Source organism: Gopherus evgoodei, chromosome 7, assembly GCF_007399415.2.
Source record: "Gopherus evgoodei ecotype Sinaloan lineage chromosome 7, rGopEvg1_v1.p, whole genome shotgun sequence".
Taxonomy (NCBI): Eukaryota; Metazoa; Chordata; order Testudines; family Testudinidae; genus Gopherus; species Gopherus evgoodei.
Genome location: NC_044328.1, coordinates 18244633 through 18265002, shown reverse-complemented (window position 1 = coordinate 18265002; position 20370 = coordinate 18244633). Strand labels below are relative to the sequence as shown.

Sequence of the window (20370 nt, the reverse complement as noted above, 5' to 3'; positions counted from 1 at the left end):
TGACTTACACGGTCTGATTATCCACACAGCCTTCCATCTTGTATTGCCATTTATGTCTATGCAAAGTCACTGGAATCTATAAAATGCTACCATTGGTGTGAGTGGGTGGAGAACTAAGACCTGCATTCAGTTAACATGTATGTTAATGGCTACACAAGGGGCAAAGACGTGGAGAATCAGAACCAGCATTTCCTTCCTCTCCATTCAAACATTTTTCCATGCAGAATCAAAGAGTTCCAAAAGAAAATAACAGCTATAGAAAAAAAGTTTCTTATTTTTTGTGGGCAGAATGCACTGGGCCAGATCCTTATCTGGTGTAAATCATCATAGCATCATCAAAGTCAGTGGATCTAGACCAGCTGAAGATTGTGTCCATTTTGAGTCTGAATTATCTTTTCAAATATGACCAGCCCACAAAAGGTCTGAATTTATGCAAATATTGAACATTGGGCTATTTTGTAAAACATTAAAATTGTGGTGTCTCGAGTCAGTGGGTGCCTTTTTTGGAGGATTTTTTTTTTATTATCTGGGCATTATGGGGCTAATGGTAATGGCAGTCCAAAATTGGGAGGAGTGGGAATAGAGAATACCAATCTAAAGTATCCCTGAGTCATGGAGGGAGAAGAAAACATGGAGACAGATCCAGAGCTCCTTTGCTTTTGAAATGAGAGAGACAGAATGAAAACCAGCACCATGACTCTGTGTTTCTATATGTATAAATGCATGCTCCCCCTGCCTACTAAATACATTTTCCATCAATAAAACATCGTTCTTGATCAATTTAACAACAAACTGCCAAGTAGTGGCAGCATCAAAAAACAATCTCTAAGATCTTTTCTCAAGCTGATAGAACACCAGAATAGATGAACAAACTCAAAGAGAATTGCACTCTTCCAAAAATTGATTTTAGCACTAATACCCTCTACATCCAATCTAGCACAGGCAAAAGTCTGGGCAAATATATGGGTTTTAGCCTGTTATCTGAAAATCAACAAACTCAAGCTCTGCTTCACCAGCAAAAGGGGAAAGAATTCCAGTCATGGCCTCTTCACTACAAATACCCTGCCACTAAGCTCCAAATGTTTGAAACCATAGTCTGTTAGCAAAAGTTCTTTGGCTGATGTCAGCCTTTTGTACGGGTGAAGCGTAGAGAGACAATTTGAAGGTCCCTTGTTGTAGTCAATAAGGACCCAGATCACAGAGAGCTTTAAAAATTAACACCACTGCTGTAAATTGCACTTGGAAATAAACAGGAATCCACTGTGGCATAGAGAGTAAAGGAGTGACTGCCACAGATTCTAGCCAATCAACATTAGAAAAATCTCAGCTGAGTTTCATTACCCAGCAAGCTCCGCAATCTGATTTGATCAGTAGAATGTAGAAACAAGTCATGGAACTCATAGGCTTAGAAATGCATGTAAAAGAGAGATTTTTTTAAAGATTTCCTTGACTTCAGTGGAACCAGCATTTCACCCACAGATTTTTCAGGGTTTGGAATACTAATTAGAACAATCACCGTAGGAACTCTTACGCGCTTGTCATCTTAAAAATCAGTCTACTTTACCTAAGAAGGCTTCTTTAATTTCAGTCTTGTCTGTCCGCCGGATTATTTTCACCACAAAAATGACAGCCAGTGGCGTGAGGAATGAAATTGCCTGGGAGAGATAACAAATAATCATGTATGAGAGCATCAACTCCCTGTCATCCCCACGGATTAATAATTAGTTCCAGTTAGTGCCATTTAGACTGGATGGCTGAATAATCTTTATTGAACTCCTGACCTTGAGCAAAGTGGGATGATTTATATCTGTAACTAGAGGGCAATGAATATACTTAAAAACTGTAACATAATTGTGGGTTATAATTGATTTGTAATTACTTTGAGCTACATTTAAAGTGTCAGTTTTGTAAATGAAAAAGAACAGTGCATAAAGATCATGACTCAGTATTGCCAACAACTACATCTCTTTATGTTTCTTTTCTAGAAGTGGATAAGCAAATTCTTCACCTTTCTGATCTATTAAGAAACACATATATCATGCACAACAATGTAATGTTTAACAGAGTAAAACATGTCAGGTTGTAGACCCTAAGCCTGCAAACAAAGAAGCAAGTAGGTAACTTCATTTATTGAGTAAAGTTGCTCATGTGCTTAAGTGCCTGTAGGGTCTGGACCATAGTTTGCAAATTAGACACTAGAAAATAATATTGGACCTGATTCCGCCACCCTTGTATTAAGAATAGTCCCAGTACATTGGTGATACCATTGAACCCAATTTCGTCAGTGGGGCTATTGACAATGAAAGTTACTACTCAGTGTGACAAAGCATGTCAGACAGGTGCGTTATTTGTGCTGCTTTTCATGCTGGCTGGTCACAGTTAAAATCCTTGGTGAACAACTCACCATAAATGTACTGTACTGTAGTTTGAAAAGAATGAACTATTTAGCATATGTAACTGGCAGTTACCATTTTGCTCATCCAATGTCTTCCTCTGTACAGATTCTTAACAGAAAAATACTTCTAACTGAACTCACTGTGCTAACTTGCTTCATATAAATAAAGCCTTTTCCTGGCTTCCATAAGCAGGACTATGGGTCACTTTACAGTCTAGGGATTAAATATTTGGAAATGCATGGGCTCACTGCTGTGAAACAGTCTGACACATATCCCATCATACTTACCACAGACCTCACAAAACCCATTCATGTTGGAATTGGCTGCCATTCTTTACTACTACCTCAGGTTAAAAAAAACCTCATTCAGTCCTCGATGTTCTTGTGTTGAATAGTGCTTTTTCTTCATAAGAAAACCCATTCACTTCAATAGGACCACTCAGTGTGAATAAGGGTAGAAGAATCCAGCACACACTTTTTCAAGGGGGTGCTTGGGGGTGCTTAAATCTTTTCTTAATATTTTCCCAAAATCTGTAAAAGTGCATTGAGCTGACTTTACTGGAGCATTAGAGGACCTGAGCCTTATGATTCTTTCATGTACAGAACAAGCGTACTGGAGAGGAGCCAATGGCAGGTTGCTTAATCTTGGGTAAAAATCAGGGGGGGAAACAGCTCCCAAACATCCACAACTAAACTCTAGGGGAGCAAGGTACAGGAATAGCATATTTTGTGCCATTCTTGTTTGGCAAAGGAACTTGTAGTCAAAATCTATCTTGGATGTATGTGCATGACTCCCACGGACCTTAATTATCAGAGGGGTAGACGTGTTAGTCTGGATCTGTAAAAGCAGCAAGGAATCCTGTGGCACCTTATAGACTAACAGACGTTTTGGAGCATGAGCTTTCGTGGGTGAATACCCACTTCGTCAAATGCATCTGACGAAGTGGGTATTCACCCACAAAAGCTCATGCTCCAAAACGTCTGTGTCTATAAGGTGCCACAAGATTCCTTGCTGCTTTTATGGACCTTAATGATACTCCCATTAAAGAAATAATTTGGCCTTTAGCTGATGGATCACGTTGCAATAAATGCTTGATTGTAAAGACACAGTCTAGATGCTTGCAAGGAGTGCCTTTCAGCAGGGCTGCTGCTTGTCCAGCTCTGCTACTGCAGGGAGTTAATTATATTGTATAGCAGAGAAAAGTGAAAATAAGCTGGCTGGGATGTTTTAGAGAACCAGAAAATTAAACTGGACATTATCATACTGATTTGCCTGCCATGCTAGCTTGGGCCAGCCATTTAACCTGGGCCAGATTGTGCTACCTTTATGTACGCTAAGTAGTAGCTGACTCCTTGAGTAGTCCCATTTAAATAAAAGATGGAGAAATTGATGGAGATTTGGAGAACTAGGACAAAGAGGATTCTGTATCCTAGTTCCCCCTTCTGAAAAAAGGAAATAATACCCAATGCTCAGAGCCAATATTAAGCTCTTTTAAATCATCAGAGGTAGTGAGCTATATACAAGCGCAAAGGATTTACTGCTGTTAAAATATATCCTGGTCCAGATTCCACACTATCTTGCATCCATGCAATCCCGTTGACTTGAGTGAATAATGAGGGTGAAATTGAGGACAGGAGATGGCTCCCTATTTTTACATTTTATTAAGCTTGCCATCAATTTTTGTGCAGAACATTTTTCGATCCAGTTGAATCTCCTGTATGGCTTGGTGGTGAAATACAGTGCTAAGAATGGACTTTATTTCTTGTACCCTACGAATGCAAATTTCTCCATCTCTCTCTGAAAACAGAAATTAAACCCTGTTACCAGAGACAGTGAAAAAAATGGTTAGGGTAAAATCTAGAATTATTATCATTATTATTATTAAAAAGAAGGATTCCCCCCAAAAAATAAAAAAAAAATCTATCTTCCGTTATTGAAGGACATGTTAAACTATAGGCTTGTTGACAGACTTATAGCTTATACAGATGAAACAAGGGAGTTAGAAATCTTTTGAACAGGCAGGAGCAGCAGAAGAGATCAACACAGGAAAGAAGTAAAACAGAAACTAAATCCAGAATGTTGCACAATCCATCTGGTAACACTGTAGATTTTCATATATTTTTAACAAACTGATGGATTTGTGATGGAAGTTCAGAACTGTTCACATCTGCAACTCATTGTGTTGGCTGTTATTGCTCATTTAAAAACATCAGTTGATAACCCCATGCTCTGGCTATCCTGAAACGTCTGACTGCCATAAACTGGGACTGGCATCAGGGGATAGATCATTTGATAACTTCCCTGTTCTGTTCATTCCCTCTTAAGCATCTGGCACCACGGATGATAGGCTAGTCAGGGGTAGGCAACCCATGACATGCATGCCGAAGGCAGCACGCGAGCTGATTTTCAGTGGCACTCACACTACCCGGGTCCTGGCCACTGGTCCAGGGGGCCCCGCATTTTAATTTAATTTTAAATTAAGCTTCTTAAACATTTTAAAAACCTTACTTACTTTACATACAACAATAGTTTAGTTATATATTATAGACTTACAGAAAGAGACCTTCTAAAAACTTTAAAATGTATTACTGGCACACGAAACCTTAAATTAGAGTGAATAAATGAAGACTCGGCACCCCACTTCTGAAAGGTTGCTGACCCCAGGCTAGATGAACCATTGCTTTGCCCCAGTATGGCGTTCTTATGTTAGGAGGTCAATTTACTCATCAGTGCAATAAATGTACAAGCTAAGCCTGACCTACAAGAGATTCTCTTTTTCTTCCACAATAGAACTATGCAGGGCTCACATCTATCATATATATTATATGTCGCAAGGGTCTAGATAATAACATCCCCCTCATGATTCAGTATAATTTTATTTTCCTACAGTGAAATCTTCTAATATTGCTTTGATAGGTGAGACACCAGTAAAAGTGTAGCACATTCATTATTCATCTTGTCAGCCTGAAGATAAATGGTAGTTGCACAAATCCCCCAGAAAAGCACTTGTTGTTGTCTCTGATTACTTCAATAAAATCCACTGGCACAAGATTTAATTTGTATGCTGAAAAATACTGATTTTTCACTTGCATGCTGTTTTATCGCTTGACAGCATTTTTTAATGATTTAGGGCTAGATTGTATGTTTACTCTCGGCCTGTGTAAAGGGCAGTATAGCTGTGCAGTCCTGGAAGCAGCGTGGAGAAGGAGTCATGCTCTCCCCTTATTCCAGGAGGGTAGTAACCTGCTACTACCCCTCCTGCACCACACCAGCTTAGCCCCACTGGCTGGCATGTTTAGGGGCTGGGACCAAGGTTCAGGAGCTCAAGCAGGGACGCATGCAGTGACTCTCAACCTATTTACCATTGTAGGCTGCATATGTGGCCCACAATGCGTTATGTGGGCTGCATCCAATGCCACCTCTACGGCCCTGAGGATGTCACATGGGTGCAGATTGGTGCTGACTGGGCCACAAGTGGCCCATGGGCTGCAGGTTGAGAACCACTGATTGAGGAAGGGGGAAGGTATATTTTTCTATAGTATAGAAACTAGAGTGAAATCCACCTGAGCAAACACCTAGTACTGAGTAAAGCACTCACTTGTCTTATTAAACTGTTAGCAGATATGATGGACTGTGTAAATGCCTAAAACCACATGGTGCTGTACTGAACAGTTCCTGGGAGGGGCACTCCCTCAACCTTCAGTGGGAGCTGAGGGTACTCAGCACTTTGCAGGGTCAGCCATGAATAGTACCAGGCACGTCTGTTCTTGAAGAAACAAAACAGTGAGGAAGTCCTTTCCAGTTTTTCCCCTTTGCCAACATGCCGATTTAGCCTAATTTGAGTCTGGAGCTAGATTATTCACGACTTTCCTCTTGACTTTAAAATCTCCCGGTGTTCTAAATGTAGGACTTTGTAACAAATGCTAAACAATTCTTTGTTTGGAAATTCCTTTTAAAATTGGTTTCTAGTGCTGGTAACAGGAAGCATCTTAAATTATGAAAGCAAATAACAGATGTGTGTGTGTGCGTGTGTGCGTGTGTGTGTGTGTGTGTTTTGTTTACTTTTAATTAAAGAAATAAGACCAAACTAATTAGAAATTATCTATATTTTCTTAATTCAAGCAGTCACTCACAGGTGAGCTGCCTTTTACTGAGTGGAATAGTGTAAGCCAATCCGAGCACACGGTTACTGACTCATGGTCAGGTTACTGACTCAGTTCCACTGGAGCTTTCAGCTGCCAAACAGTATGGCAAAAACTGGCATTTGGGGTAGGTGAAAGATAAGGATCAAATGTACTTTCCTTACATCCTTGCTATTTACCAACCACTGGATGTCCCCTATGACATCTAATGCATTATCTTTCCTACTTCCTCCACGGCCATTTTATTTTTTTTAATGTGATTTCCGCATTGCTGCAACCCCCTGCACATTCACTACTGCCCTAAGAACTCATCAACTGTATGCCCAAAGCAAATTTTAGGCAGGATTCTGTGACCCTCAAACACTGTACTTCACTGATTTCAGTGGGACTATTCATGAAGCAAGATACCACTCTGTGTGAGTAAAGTCGGCAGAATTAGGCTCCTGGTTACACCTGCCTCTATCTTTTTACACTGTTCAAAATGCCTGATTTTCATTTAACTTTTTCACCCTACTGTGATGGGAAATACTTAATCAGGCTTCCTCCTAACTCATTAATAACTGTATTCTGGGCCATTTAAATATCTTGGCCTTCAGCTTCTGACTCTGTTTGCTCAGAATAGGACTATTGTCTCGTAAAGAAGAGGCACGTGCAATTTATCAGCTATATAACTAAATATATTAACTAACTTTGGATTTACTCTCTTGTCCAAAGACAAAAAACATCAAACTACATCTTTTGTTTTGCTTTCCTTCTGAATTAAAGCCACTGACCTTAAAGACAAAAGACTCACAGGGAAACCCTGGCCCCGCTGAAGTCAGTGGCAAACTCCTTTTGACTTCAAGGGAACCAGGATTTCATTCTAGGTGTCATACTCATCCCTGAGATAATTCCACTCAAGCTGGTGGAGATACTACAGGAATGAATCCATTCATAGAATTATATCCACTAACTTCTAAAAATATATGCTCTATATGTGGAGGTAACTGGTATGATGAGGGTACTCAGTGGCAGGGCCTTATTTAAATGAATGCAGTATCTCTCCACGATAAGTGCTGAGAGATGGTATTGATATTAGTTGCTCCCACTAGCTTAACACCATTCCTGCATGTCCATATGAACTCTGCTGGGCATGACAGGGTGAACAATAGCACTGTCATGTCAGGTTAGTGCTATGATGCTTTAGAGCCTGATTCTGTGATATATTGGGCACCCTCATCTCCCAATAATCCCTTGACTGTTCACAGAAAACCAACACAAAGGAGCTGTAAACATGAGCAAATCACAATGTAGAGATTTGGGGTAAAATTTTCAAAGGTGCTATGGGCACTAAGAAAGGTAATTAGGTGCCTAAAGATGCAGATAGATGCCTAGTGGGATTTTCAAAAGTGCCCAGACACCTAATTTAGGAGCCTTTTGATCATGCCTCACATCCATTAGTGAACTCGTGCTTAAATCTGAAACTGCACCATCAATATAGAATTCAGAATACGGTACTTCTGCTCCTCCTGCACTGCTCGTTTTGTTTTTTCTAAGCATGCTCTGTACCACTTCTCATATTATAAATAAGTTCAGGCTTACCTAGTTTAGAATATTATCATAATCAGAACCCAAGGAACAGGCTATAGTTACACAAGTTTTCCTGTTATCAAATGAAAGTGTGTTTAGTTTACAGTTCATAAAGCTGTCAAACGATCCATTAAATCTCTGGTACTTACAAACATGAGACGTGTAGGTATGTTGTCTGATTGTACCAAAGGATTTTTATAAAGCCAGATTTCTTCTGGCTGGATAACTCTCTGGAATGGATCCAAAAACTCTGTAAAACTAAACATAACAATAAAAGATATTTTTTCTAGTTCAAAAAGATTATGGATATTGAAATAATAGCCTTGCAGAACCCCCTCCCCCAAACTAATTAGGACACTACCCATATTGCCACCCTACACCACTGTTATAGTTATGTAACCTTCATACATATACACTCAGCAAAATGGTTCTGAAAATTGCATGAACTGCATCTTTTTAAAGATTATCTTAAACTGCACTCCAGGGGATAAATTACCATTATTTTCTGCTCCAAGTACAACACTAGAACAGGATACCATGGGAAGAAGGTGTCATGTACAGAAAAAGAAAAACACTAATTGATAAAAGTCTTGGCATCCAAATTTCAAGTCTCGGGATACAAAGTTTGGGGTTCAAAAATTAACAGTCCTATAGTCATTAGGCAGATAGAAAGATACAATGAAGAGAATTTCTCCCATTGACAGAAAGAACAGGATAATCTTTACAAAACATCTTTTCCAAAAGACACTTGTCCCCTAAAAAAAACCCGGCTGGTGCGCTCTTTAGATTTGGAATAAGGACAAGTGACAGTGTCCAGCCTTTGAAAATGGAAAGAGCTATTACTGAAGTCAAGCTAGTAAGTCCCTTCTCTTTTGTTCAGATAACTTTGACTGGTTGTCTTTTAGAGTCTGAATACTTTAATTGGGTAGAAATGTCCTACGGAACTTTGGGGACAACCTGGAGGTCTAGATTTATTTGTAGCTCTTGCAAATATGTCAGTCTAAAATCATTCCTCTATGTCCTCTGACCTCTCCATCTTAAGGCAAAAGTGAGATGCTAGAAAGATGGAAAAATTCAAGAGGAACAAAGGATGTTTATCTTACAATTGGGGAATGCAGGTGGAGGTGGGGATGTGAACCAACTAAGAAAAGCAGGATTTGGAAGGAAATGGGATAGTCTAAAATAATGTAGGGCCACATTTATAAAAGTATTTATGTGCCTAGTGGGATGTACAAAAGTGCTCAAGTTCCTAACTCCAATTGAAGTCAATGGAAGTTAGGCACCTATCTTGTTTAGTCACTTTTGTAAGTCCAATCTATGTGCATAACTTTGTAAATCTGGGCCATAGGAACACAAGTCTTCTGAAACAGAAAATCTCATCCAGGTCTCATAGCTCCTTCAGAAATCTACTTGAAACTTCTGGTAAATGTCATGACCAAGGCTACAAGAAAGCCCGATACAATGAAGGCTGCCAAATAATATATGCAAAAAAAAATAAAACCCACCTTAATTTGTTGTCTGAATCCTCTTTCCCCATTTTCTTCTCCACTACCACACAAATTCTTTTAAAAGTTTAAATAGAAATCTAGAATAATTTACAAATTTGTGGCACACAATAGATTGAGTCCCATTTACGATTCTGGGCCAAAAACTAAATGAAATAATACTGATACTTTAGAAAACCAGAAACTCTCTCAAAGGGCTGCAAACACTATGTCATTTAAATGAATCATAGCAACGATTTTAGGATTCTGCTAGTTCTATTATCAAGCTCAATAAATCCAAGAATATTAAAAAGGCTAGAAATACTAAAACTTCTCCCTTTAGGTTACTTCCTAAAAAAGGAAACCTGCTGGGTCTAGAAAAAACAACACACTTTCTCATGTGCCTGGTGAAATACTTTTTTGTTTTGTTTTGCTTTTAAAAAAGGAATTAAATGATTGTTTCCAGCAAATTTTATTTTCTTTTGAGTTTATCAGCTGTATAAATATTGAGACATTCTTAAAAACAAAAACTGCTTTGAGTCAGATTCTAAAAGTTCTCTGTTAAGACAAATATTTTATATACTAGATTCAGTGGGAAATTTTCAAGGGGACAAATGGCACCCTAAGGTTAAAACAAACAACACATACACTTTTGATACAATATTTTTCTTGTTGGTTAGGCAGGTCCTAATCAAGTCTGTTAAGATACCATTCCACTGTTTGAGCTAAACAGATTAAGAAGAAGATGATTTTTGTCGTAAAAATATTTACAGATGATTTTTCTGTGCTCAGGTAACTCAAGTCTGGCTATGTCTGAGAACTTCTGACTCCTCATGTGCTGCACAGGTGTGCAGTCCTCTTTGAGAAATATGTGCTTTGCTACAGTTGAAAAAGATCAGTTAAGAAACTCCAATTGTGATACAATGCTGCTGCTCAGTGGTTGTGAAAAAAATTCAGATAACTAGCCAGGACCCTGTCCTCCTGTCGGTTGAAAACATATGTGTGTGCGCGCACACACACACACACACACACACACACACACACACACACACACACACACACACACACACGTCATTCATCAAAGCAGAACGAAGCTTTGGGGTCCAGTCTGACACATTGTTAAGCCAACTATCAGGTAGATTCAGGGTATGTCTACATTTGAGCTGGGAGGCATGATTTCCAGCTCATGTAGACATACCCATGCTAGCTTTGCTCAATATAGTACCTAAAAATGGCAGTGTGTCCACAACAGCACAGCCAGTGACTTGAGCTAGCCACCTGAGAATGTACCCAGGGGGTTAGAACTGGATTGTTTTGGGGGCAGCTAGCCCAAAGCAGCTGCACATGCCACCATAGTTGCAGCTATTTTTAAGGGCTAGCTCAAGCAGAGCTATCATAGGTACAAAATAGGACTTGCACCTCCCAGCTCCAATGAAGACCTACTCTCAGTGGTGAAAAAAATCTTTCCACAACCACAGCTCTGTAGGAAATGCCACCCTCCCACTGGACTGTGGATCTGGCCACAGTGATGCATATGCTAGTCATGCCCACGCTGGATTACTGTAACTGACCGCATCTGAGGCTGAATGTTGAAAATATGCAAAGGGGCCAGCTTGTGCAGACTGTGGCTGCCTGCCTCCTCAGCAGGCTGCTATGAGTATATCAGTGATTATGTCTCCATCGGTGGCCAAGCTGGAGAAATAAACTCCTCTATATTAGGCAGAGCCAAAGACAAAATGCATGAGAGTTGGAGGTGAAGCACTCTCAGCTGAGGGCATTCTATTTGGTTTGGAAAGGATACCAGTACGGTCATCCGAGTCATTCTGGGAAAGTTGAAGGCCACCAAGAATCACAGTTCTACTATATCTAATGCACTTCACACCCCTGGTTGTAAAAGTGGAGTGGCATGGGGAGGGCAAGGATTGCTCCTGAGAGTGGTTATCCAAGCATACATATATAGACAAACATATGTGTCTGGACAGCCAAACAATGAAACAAAAGCTACTGCTAGATGTAGCGGGGTGGTCACCTGCTCCTGCCCTGAGGGGCTTAGAGCCAAGGCCACCCAGAGGATTCCGGGGGCTTGGAGCCATCGGCGGCAGGCGGCTCCGGTGGACCTCCCACAGGCGTGCCTGCAGGGGGTCCGCTGGTCCCATGGCTCCGGTGGAGCATCTGCAGGCATGCCTGAGGGAGGTCCACCAGAGCCGCGGGACCGGCAAGTGGCAGCCCATGCGGCGAAATTCTAGAGCCGGCCCTGTTCGGTGGCGGGGGGCCCTTCCGTTCCCGGACCCGCCGCCAAAGTGCCCCGAAGACCCGTGGCGGGGGCCCTCCACTGGCAAATTACCGCCGAAGCGGGACCCGCCACCGAAGTGCAGCCCACTCTTCGGCGGTAATTCGGTGGCGGGTCTTCAGGGCACTTCGGCGGCGGGTCCCAGAATGGAAGGGCCCCCCACCCCTGAATTACCGCCGAAGACCGGGTTGCACTTCAGCGGCAGATCCCACTTCGGCGGTAATTTGCTGGCGGGGGGTCCTTCCCCCCGGAGCAGAAGGACCCCCCGCCGTCAAAGACCGGGAGCTGAAGAAGCTCTGGGGCCCGGCCCCGCAAGAGTTTTCCGGGCTCCCTGGAGCAAGTGAAGGACCCCGCTCCAGGGGCCCCGAAAAACTCTCGTGCCCCTCTTGCCCCCCCCTCTGGGCGGCCCTGCTTAGAGTAGCCCAGCAAAGTGCTGTGGCTGGGGCAAGCAGCTCCCAGGTTGATTGGGGAAGTAGGCACAGCTGGGAGCCAGGGCCCGAACAGACCACAGCCGGCCCCTATAAAAGGACTTTGAGCCAGGAGCACAGACACTCTCTCTGCCTTCAGAGAGAGAGAGAGGCCTGGCTGCTGGGAAGCTCAGGGTGCCTAGAGTGAGGCAGGGCTGGGGAAAGGCCAAAGGGGCTGGAGAGCTCCAGATGGGCAACTCCCCAGGCTGCAGGGCCTTGTCCAAGGCCCCATAGAGGCACTGGGTTGCAGAGAGAGGCAGCAGGTTCAGACCCAACCTTGCCTATGATGAGTGGCTGACATTGCAGTCTGCCCCAGGGCACGGGGGCGAGTTGGTGACTGGCCATAGCCTATGACTGAGGGGAGGTAGGAATAGAGGGGGTTGGGGTTCCCCTGGGTGGGGAGACCCTGAGACTGCAGGGGTATTGCCAGGGAGCAGCACCCCAAACACAAGGGGCACTGGGTCCTGGGAGGGACATGGGGGCCAGCAGCAGCAGGATACTAGCCTGCAGAGGGTGCTCCAGAGGCTGGAAGAGCTAATTCCCTGGATAACCAGCAGGAGGTGCTGCAGCAGTGAGTCATGCATCGCTACACTAGAATTTCAGGGAATGCACTTATTATAATGTCACATCTTAAATGACATCTTCCCCTGTGTATCTAGTGGTCTCAGTGACTCAAGGATGTGTTTCAAGGCATTGGAAAAGACAGACATGCCAAGAAACGCCTTGAAGCACAGACACACTCTTTGAGATGTCTACTCTAGGCCTTGATGCATTTCCTCAAGGTATGAAGACCAATGGATACATGCGCATTGATGCTTCAAGGCAGTGCATCTAGTTGTATGAGCATTAGTGCACTTCTTGAAATGTGTCACATTTATATAACACACACATTTGGGTATATGAACGAATGACAGCACAATTAAAGGTTTGGGGGCTTTCTGCTTCTTTGCCTTCTGTCTCTTTTTTTCCTCTTAAAACCAAAAAGTATTCATTAAACATTTGTTTGAGAGGTTAAACAAATGTACAGTTCTCATGGGAATCAACACCCAACCACACTGCAAATACATATTAAGGCATAAAAGTTAACCCCCTTAAAAGTAATGCAAAGTACTACATATGCAGAGGAGAACAAATTTTAATAAACAATGTTAGCTTATTTTGGCTCTAGGTGGAATCATAACTGAATTTTCTAATTATTAAGCTTCCAAAATCTTTAATCTTCTAAGGACAGATTTAATTTTGTCTCAGCACTTAACCAACAATTATAATTATATATTTCGTAATAACAATGCTGTGTCCACATAGCTTATTAAATTTATTTATGAATATCTTGCTTCCCTTTAATTGTTTCTATGAAATATGGTCAAGTACTGCACTGGAACATAATGAACAAAAAGGAAAGCAATTTGCTGAAATTAAACAAGAATCAACTAAAAAAAAATCATAACTGAACAAAAGGAAGCAGAAGTGGAGGTGGATGTTGTTGTGTGAGCAATAAAGAAAGAAACAATACAACGAGAGGGAATGGAAAAAAGAGACGGTATCAGAAAAAAAAAGAAAAAGATCACATTTTTATATAGAAAGACCAATTATTTTTCATAGCAGTTCACATCACTGGTGGGCAACAGGATCTAAGAATTCACTAGCTTTGAATGCATATGTCCTATTAAACAATCATGTGGATATACTGGTTTCCTAAGTTTCCTGATCATGAATGATTTATGCTCTTTGGTCCTGTTTGTTAGTGCAGGCTGTTACTACTCATAAGCTACCACAAGTTTGATGAGTATGTATATTAGTAATAAATGGCTATAATGTTTTTTGCCAGGTCTTACATAAAGAAAAATGGTTTGTAGATACTTTGTATCATAAATCAAAACGTAGCCACATCCATCCTTGAATAAAGAAAATCTCATGTTTCCTGGGTTGTAACTTAGAAAGTTTACACTTTATTCTTATGACCGAATATAGAATTTACTTTGCTTTCCTCTTCCCTCCCTTTCCGTACTTTTATAGGTTTGGGGAAATGTATAACATTTGTTAGTACTAGTCTAACAGACAAAAAGACACAATGTTCAAACATAACAGCCTGAGTCAAAGCCTTAAGTGAATGGAAAGATTCCCACTGGCTTGGATCAAGCCCTTGGGATATTTGAAGAAGCCTAAAGGAGTTAGACACCCTAACTCCATTAAAAACAGGAAAGAGTCCTGTGGTACCTTATAGTCTAACAGATGTATTGGAGCATGAGCATCCAATGAAGTGGGTATCAACCCACGAAAGCTCATGCTCCAATATGTCTGTTAGTCTATAAGGTGCACAGGACTCTTTGCTGCTTTTACAGCTCCAGACTAACATGGTTACCCCTCTGATACCTAATTCCATTAAAATTCAACTGAAATTGGGTGCCAAGTTCACTTAGGCTTCTTTGAAAATCCCAGCTTTATGGTCTAATCAATCCACTCCTAAATTGGCATTTAGGCACTGAAATAAAAGGAGTCTGATTTTCAAAGGCACTGAGTACCAACAATCCCTATTGACTTCAGTTTGATTTAAAGGTGCTCAGGATTTCTAAAACTGAAGCCACTTATATGTAGGAGAGTGACATTGAGTGCAAAGGCAGAGAGAGATCAAAAAGAGCTCAAAGCCTACTAAACTTGTAATAATATGTGGCTTCTGCTACCCATATATTAACTGTGTCACCTAGGGACAGAGACAGCATGTTTTAGGATGGCTAAACGTAAATGTATACATTGAAGAACAAAGAATGTAAGCCATATTTAGCATATGGGGACTCTATCATGGGAAGTAGCGAGCCTGAAAAAGATTTGAGGGCCATGGTGGATAATCAGCTGAACATAAGCTCCTAGTATGACACGACAGCCAAAAGACTTGATGCTATACCTTCGATACATCAACAGGGGAATCTCAAGTAGGAGTAGAGAGGTTATATTGCTTCTGAATTTGACACTGGTGTGACTGCTGCTGGAATACTGTGCTCAGTTCTGGTGTCCACAATTCAAAAAGGATGTTGATAAATTGGAGAAGGTTCAAAGAAGGGTCAGGAGAATGATTAGAGGATTAGAAAACATGCCTCATAGTGATTGAACTCCTTGAGTTTATCTATTTAACTTAACAGAGGGAAGGTTAAGGGGTGACTAGTATCTACATGTGGAACTTGGACTCTTCAGTTTAGCAGAGACAGGTATAATATGACGTAGTGCATGGAACTTGCAGCTACACATACTCAGACTGGAAATAAGGCATACATTTTTAACCATTGGAACAATTTACCATGGGTCATCATGGATTACTGACAATTTTAAAATCAAGATTGGATGTTCTTTGAAAAGATATGATCTAAGAATGATTTGGGGGATGTTCTATGGCCTGTGTTATACAGGAGGTCAGACTAGATGGTCACAATGGTCCCTTCTTGTTTTGAAATCTATGACTAGAGCTTATCAGATTATTTCTTGCTAATAAATTCTTTTGATGAATTTAGATCTCTATTTTTTCTGTTCACAAGTAGTCTAAGAACTGGTTGCAATTTGCAGTTGTTCACCTAATAACTGGTGCAAATGTGTAGTGCAGGGAATCATTGACTTCCATAGGACACCACATGGTCTACTCACAAACACTATGGCTTATTCATAAATTAGTAACTGTACTTGATATTTGCATTTCCTGCCACACGATGAGTCACATGAGGTAAAATTTTTCATAAGTTTCTAAATGGTTTAACAGTCTAAGCCCCATTGAAAGTCAGGGTCCTATGTCACTTAGGTGCTTTTAAAAAAGTTTATCAATGTTATTTTTTCTGTTCCTTAACTCAATAACCTAAACTTTATAAACAAGAGGAGTCCATTGCCATTTGAAAATTACCTGCAAACTGGTCAGGAGTTTGAGGAATTTGTCCACTAATCATATTTATTTCTGTATGTATTTATTATAATCAATACATACATACATCCAATTTTTAAAATGCCCGTGCTCCAGAAAAATACACACCCTAGAAACATTAGCTGAGCTGTCTTATGCACAGAGCCAAAGCTAATGAACCACAAAATTAATAAATCAAAAGCACTTGTCCAAATCTTTATGGGAACAAAACGAACTGTGCAAGCTGGCCAGAGGCAACTCTTCCAGTCTGAGAGCATTTGCTTATATTTCCTCCTGCTAGCATTTGCATCATTTAAACTTTTTTACAAAAATTCTTGGAAGTGAAACCTCCATCCCCTAAATGTTTGTGAATTTAGACCAGAACTCAGAAGGTAATTAATTTCTATGGTAACTGAGACGCTTGACTTTGTGAAGGATCAAGCCTTATCTGAGTCATTCAACAGCACACAGGAAGCCTGTGGCAAAGTGAGGAATTGAATCTAGCTCTCCAAACACCCACTCTAGTAGCTTAACATAGATGAACATAATTTGTTGGGAAATAATCAACATGGTTTTTGTAAAGGGAAACCATGCCTCACCAATCTACTAGAATTCTTTGAGGGGATCAACAAGCATTCAGACAAAGGAGATCCACTGGACATAATGTATTTAGATTTTCAGAAAGCCTTTGACCAGCTCCCTCACTAAAGGATCTTAAGCAAAATAAGCAGTCATGAGATAAGAGGGAAGGTTCTCTCGTGGACTGGTAACTGGTTAAAAGATAGGAAACAAAGCATAGGAATAAATGGTCAGTTTTCAGAATGGAGAGAGGTAAATAGTAGCGTCCCCCAGGGATCTGTACTGGGCCCAGTCCTATTTAACATATTCATAAACGATCTGGAGAAAGAGATAAACAGTGAGGTGATACAGATGATACAAAACTACTCAAGACAGTTAAGTCCCAGGCAGACTGCGAAGAGCTACAGAAGGATCTCACAAAACTGGGTGACTAGGCAACAAAAAAGGCAGATGAAATTTAATGCTGATAAATGCAAAGTAATGCACATTGAAAACATAATCCTAACTATACATATACAATGATGGGGTCTAACTTAGCTGTTATCATTCAAGAAAAATCTTGGAGTCACTGTGGATAGTTCTCTGAAATCACCCACTCAATGTGCAGTGGCACTCAAAAAAGCGAACAGAATGTTGGGAATTATCAAGAAAGGGATAGATGATATGACAGAAAATATCATATTGCCTCTATATAAATCCATGGTATGCCCACTCCTTGAATACTGCATGCAGATATGGTTGCCCCATCTCAAAAAAGATATTGGAATTGAAAAAGGTTCAGAAAAGGGCAACAATAATGATTAGGGGTATAGAAAGGCTTCCATATGAGGAGAGATTAATAAGACTGGAAAAGAGGCGACTAAAGGAGGATATGATAGAGATCTATAAAATCATGAGTGGTATAAAGTAAATAAGGAAGTGTTATTTACTCCTTCTCATAATACAAGAAAAAGGGGCCACCAAATGAAAGTAATAGATAGCAGGTTTAAAACAAAGACAAGAAAGTATTTTTTTCACACAATGCACTGTCAACCTCTGGAACTCCTTGCCAGAGGGTGTTGTGAAGGCCAATACTATAATGGGATTCAAAAGGAAACTAGATACATTCAAGGAAGATAGGTCCATCAGTGGCTATTAGCCAGGATGGGCAGGAATGGTGTCCCTAGCCTCTGTTTGCCAGAAGCTGGGATTGGGTGACCGGGCATGGATCACTTGATGATAACCTGTCTGTTCATTCCCTTTGGTGCACCTGCCATTGACCACTGTCAGAGGACGAGATACTGGGCTTGATGGACCTTTGGTCTGACCCAGTATGCCCATTCTTATGTTCTTAACCACTAGAGCAGGCTTCCACTCCAGCGTACTGTAAGGGATCCCACTCTGAATGGATAAGTGCACAAAACTAACATGAGTTAAGACTCCAGAAGAATTAAATATTCACAAAGGTGAATGAGTTTTATTTGCCAGCAAATAAGTTCATATCAAGAGAGAAATGGGTGAGGAAATAGGTCCCCCTCCAACTTCAATTTAAAAACATGTGTCCATTGCACACCTGGGACTCATCATCCACTTACTTATCCTACCAAATGTGCATGATGTTGAGCTTAACCTGTTTCAGCTGAACACTGCCCATCGTCAGTCAGGAAGAGAAAGTGACGTATTAGTTCCTCCTCCTCTGCTCATGGTGCTATATCTGAGAGTGCTGAGTGACTCCTGTGTGAAGTCAGAAGGACAGCAGGTGAAAAGGAGAAAGAGATAGCAGGGATTGAAGGCAGTGAAACGACTAGCAACAGAGGTGGAAGAGAACATGGAAAACAAGAAAAAAAGAAACTGGGGGAGGGGAAAAAGCAGAAAGTAAGAACTGGGTGTGAAAAAGGAAAAGGAAGAGAAAGAAGAGAGAAACAGAAAAAGAGAAAGAAACAGAAAAGGAGTGGAACAGCATCTGCTATCAATGATAGCAAGACCAGGAGCCATAAAAACACTGCTCCAAAAAACACAGTTTAGGAATCTGAAGTGCAGAATGAAGAGATATAGACTAAGGCAGAGGGATTTAAAACAAATAAACTGAGCAAGAAAAAATGCTGTATGCATGGGTGCAGTTTGGGGGAAAGTGGGGGACATTGCCCCTCCAAACCACAAGCTTTGGGCAAGTGTGAAATTCCCCCAGCTGGCCTGGCTGGAGCTGCTCCTCCTCCAAATATAGAAGTCAAACTACGCCTATACTTGTATGCAGCGTAGGTGTAACCGTGTCAGTCCCAGGATATTAGAGAGAGACAAGGTGAGTGAGGTAGTGTCTTTTACTGCACCTTGCAAGACAAAAATGTTCAGGTGAAGGAAGGTTTGGTACAAGAGACTAAAAATGATATACCAAGCTGGCTCCTCTTTCTGCCCAGATTGGTAGGGAATGAAAGTGGTTATGTGCTGTTTGGTGAATTATGTAAGAGGAATCTGCTGGTCTCAGTCCAGTTCTTAATGGACAGTATAATGATAGTCCCTTGAGTCAATGGATATTGATCCCAGTCATGTGAGGACTCTGGCTCCCAAGTTCCTGCTATCCAGGATGGTATTGGCAGTGCTCCTCCATTGGAAGATGTAACACATAGTAACCAACAAAGCAGAAAACAAAGAGAAGCAAACCCAAGTTCAATCTTAGCAGCTGAACAAGCCAAAGCAGAAGGAACAGTTTTGGGATTATCTCTGTCATATGACCTTTGTCACCCTGACCCCAGATAATGTGATTGGATGTCAGGAAATAAAGTCTAGTCTCTGAAAGGAATTACAGAGAGGTGTCTACATCATAAAATAATGTCATCAAAATGGCATCCCTCTGGGTAGTATCATATTTATTAGTATATATAAAACTAGTAATAGTAACTCTGAGAGCATGGATGGGCTCAGCATGATGCCTGGCAAATTAGAGGTTAAGATTCTGGCCCAGGAAGCTCCCACAGCTCCCACCAATTAGGTTGCTAAGCTCCTGATGGAGTTATAAAGGTAATTGCCAATGGGTAGCTGTGTTCCCAGAGAATATAAACCCAGCAGGAAGGGGAGTGAAGGGCTTGCTCCTGAGAATTTGAGGAGGACAGATGGGTCTACACTCATAGATGCTGCTCATGTACTTCAAGGAATGGGAAGCTTTCCCTTTACTGACTGTGAGCCACAGGAAGCCCAAGCTCATTGTCTCTACTTTGAAGCCTTTATTTTGTGACTGAACTGGAGTGTTCATTTTCCTGTTTTCCATCCCCTGGTGCAATCTGGTGCCCACTCTTTCTCCCCTCTTCCCCCCTGCCATCTGTTACAATAGCTGAGAAACAAAAGGAAGTCCAGCCAGATACTAAATAAGTGAGAAAGGAAGGAAGAACATTAGAAATAGAGTAATGTAAAAATAAAATAGGAAATAATTTTTTTTTTTTTGCTATGTGGTTGTGGCAGGTCTTTGTTGCTGATTAATCTTTTATCCTCAAATACCAAGAGACTAGATCTCCTTTCTTTTAAGCAATACCTGTAGGCAAGTGGATCTAAGCTTGCAACTGCTTTGAATATAGTTCTCTATATGCCCTACT

The 20370-nt window shown here is 41.1% G+C and overlaps 1 protein-coding gene across 4 annotated transcripts in view; it reads right to left on the bottom strand.

Annotated features, from left to right (window-relative positions):
- The window catches only part of PLPP4 (phospholipid phosphatase 4), a 110671-nt gene that overhangs the window by 58964 nt on the left and 31337 nt on the right, over positions 1 to 20370 (bottom strand). For 3 of the 4 annotated variants that reach the window (XM_030570937.1, XM_030570938.1, XM_030570939.1), the window contains exons 2-3: positions 8257 to 8365; positions 1565 to 1655 (exon numbers count right to left, since the gene is read on the bottom strand). In XM_030570937.1, the coding sequence (XP_030426797.1) occupies positions 1565 to 1655; positions 8257 to 8365 (200 nt within the window). Of the gene's footprint in view, positions 1 to 1564; positions 1656 to 8256; positions 8366 to 20370 lie in introns of those variants that run through there. The other variant, XM_030570940.1, reaches the window with a different exon arrangement.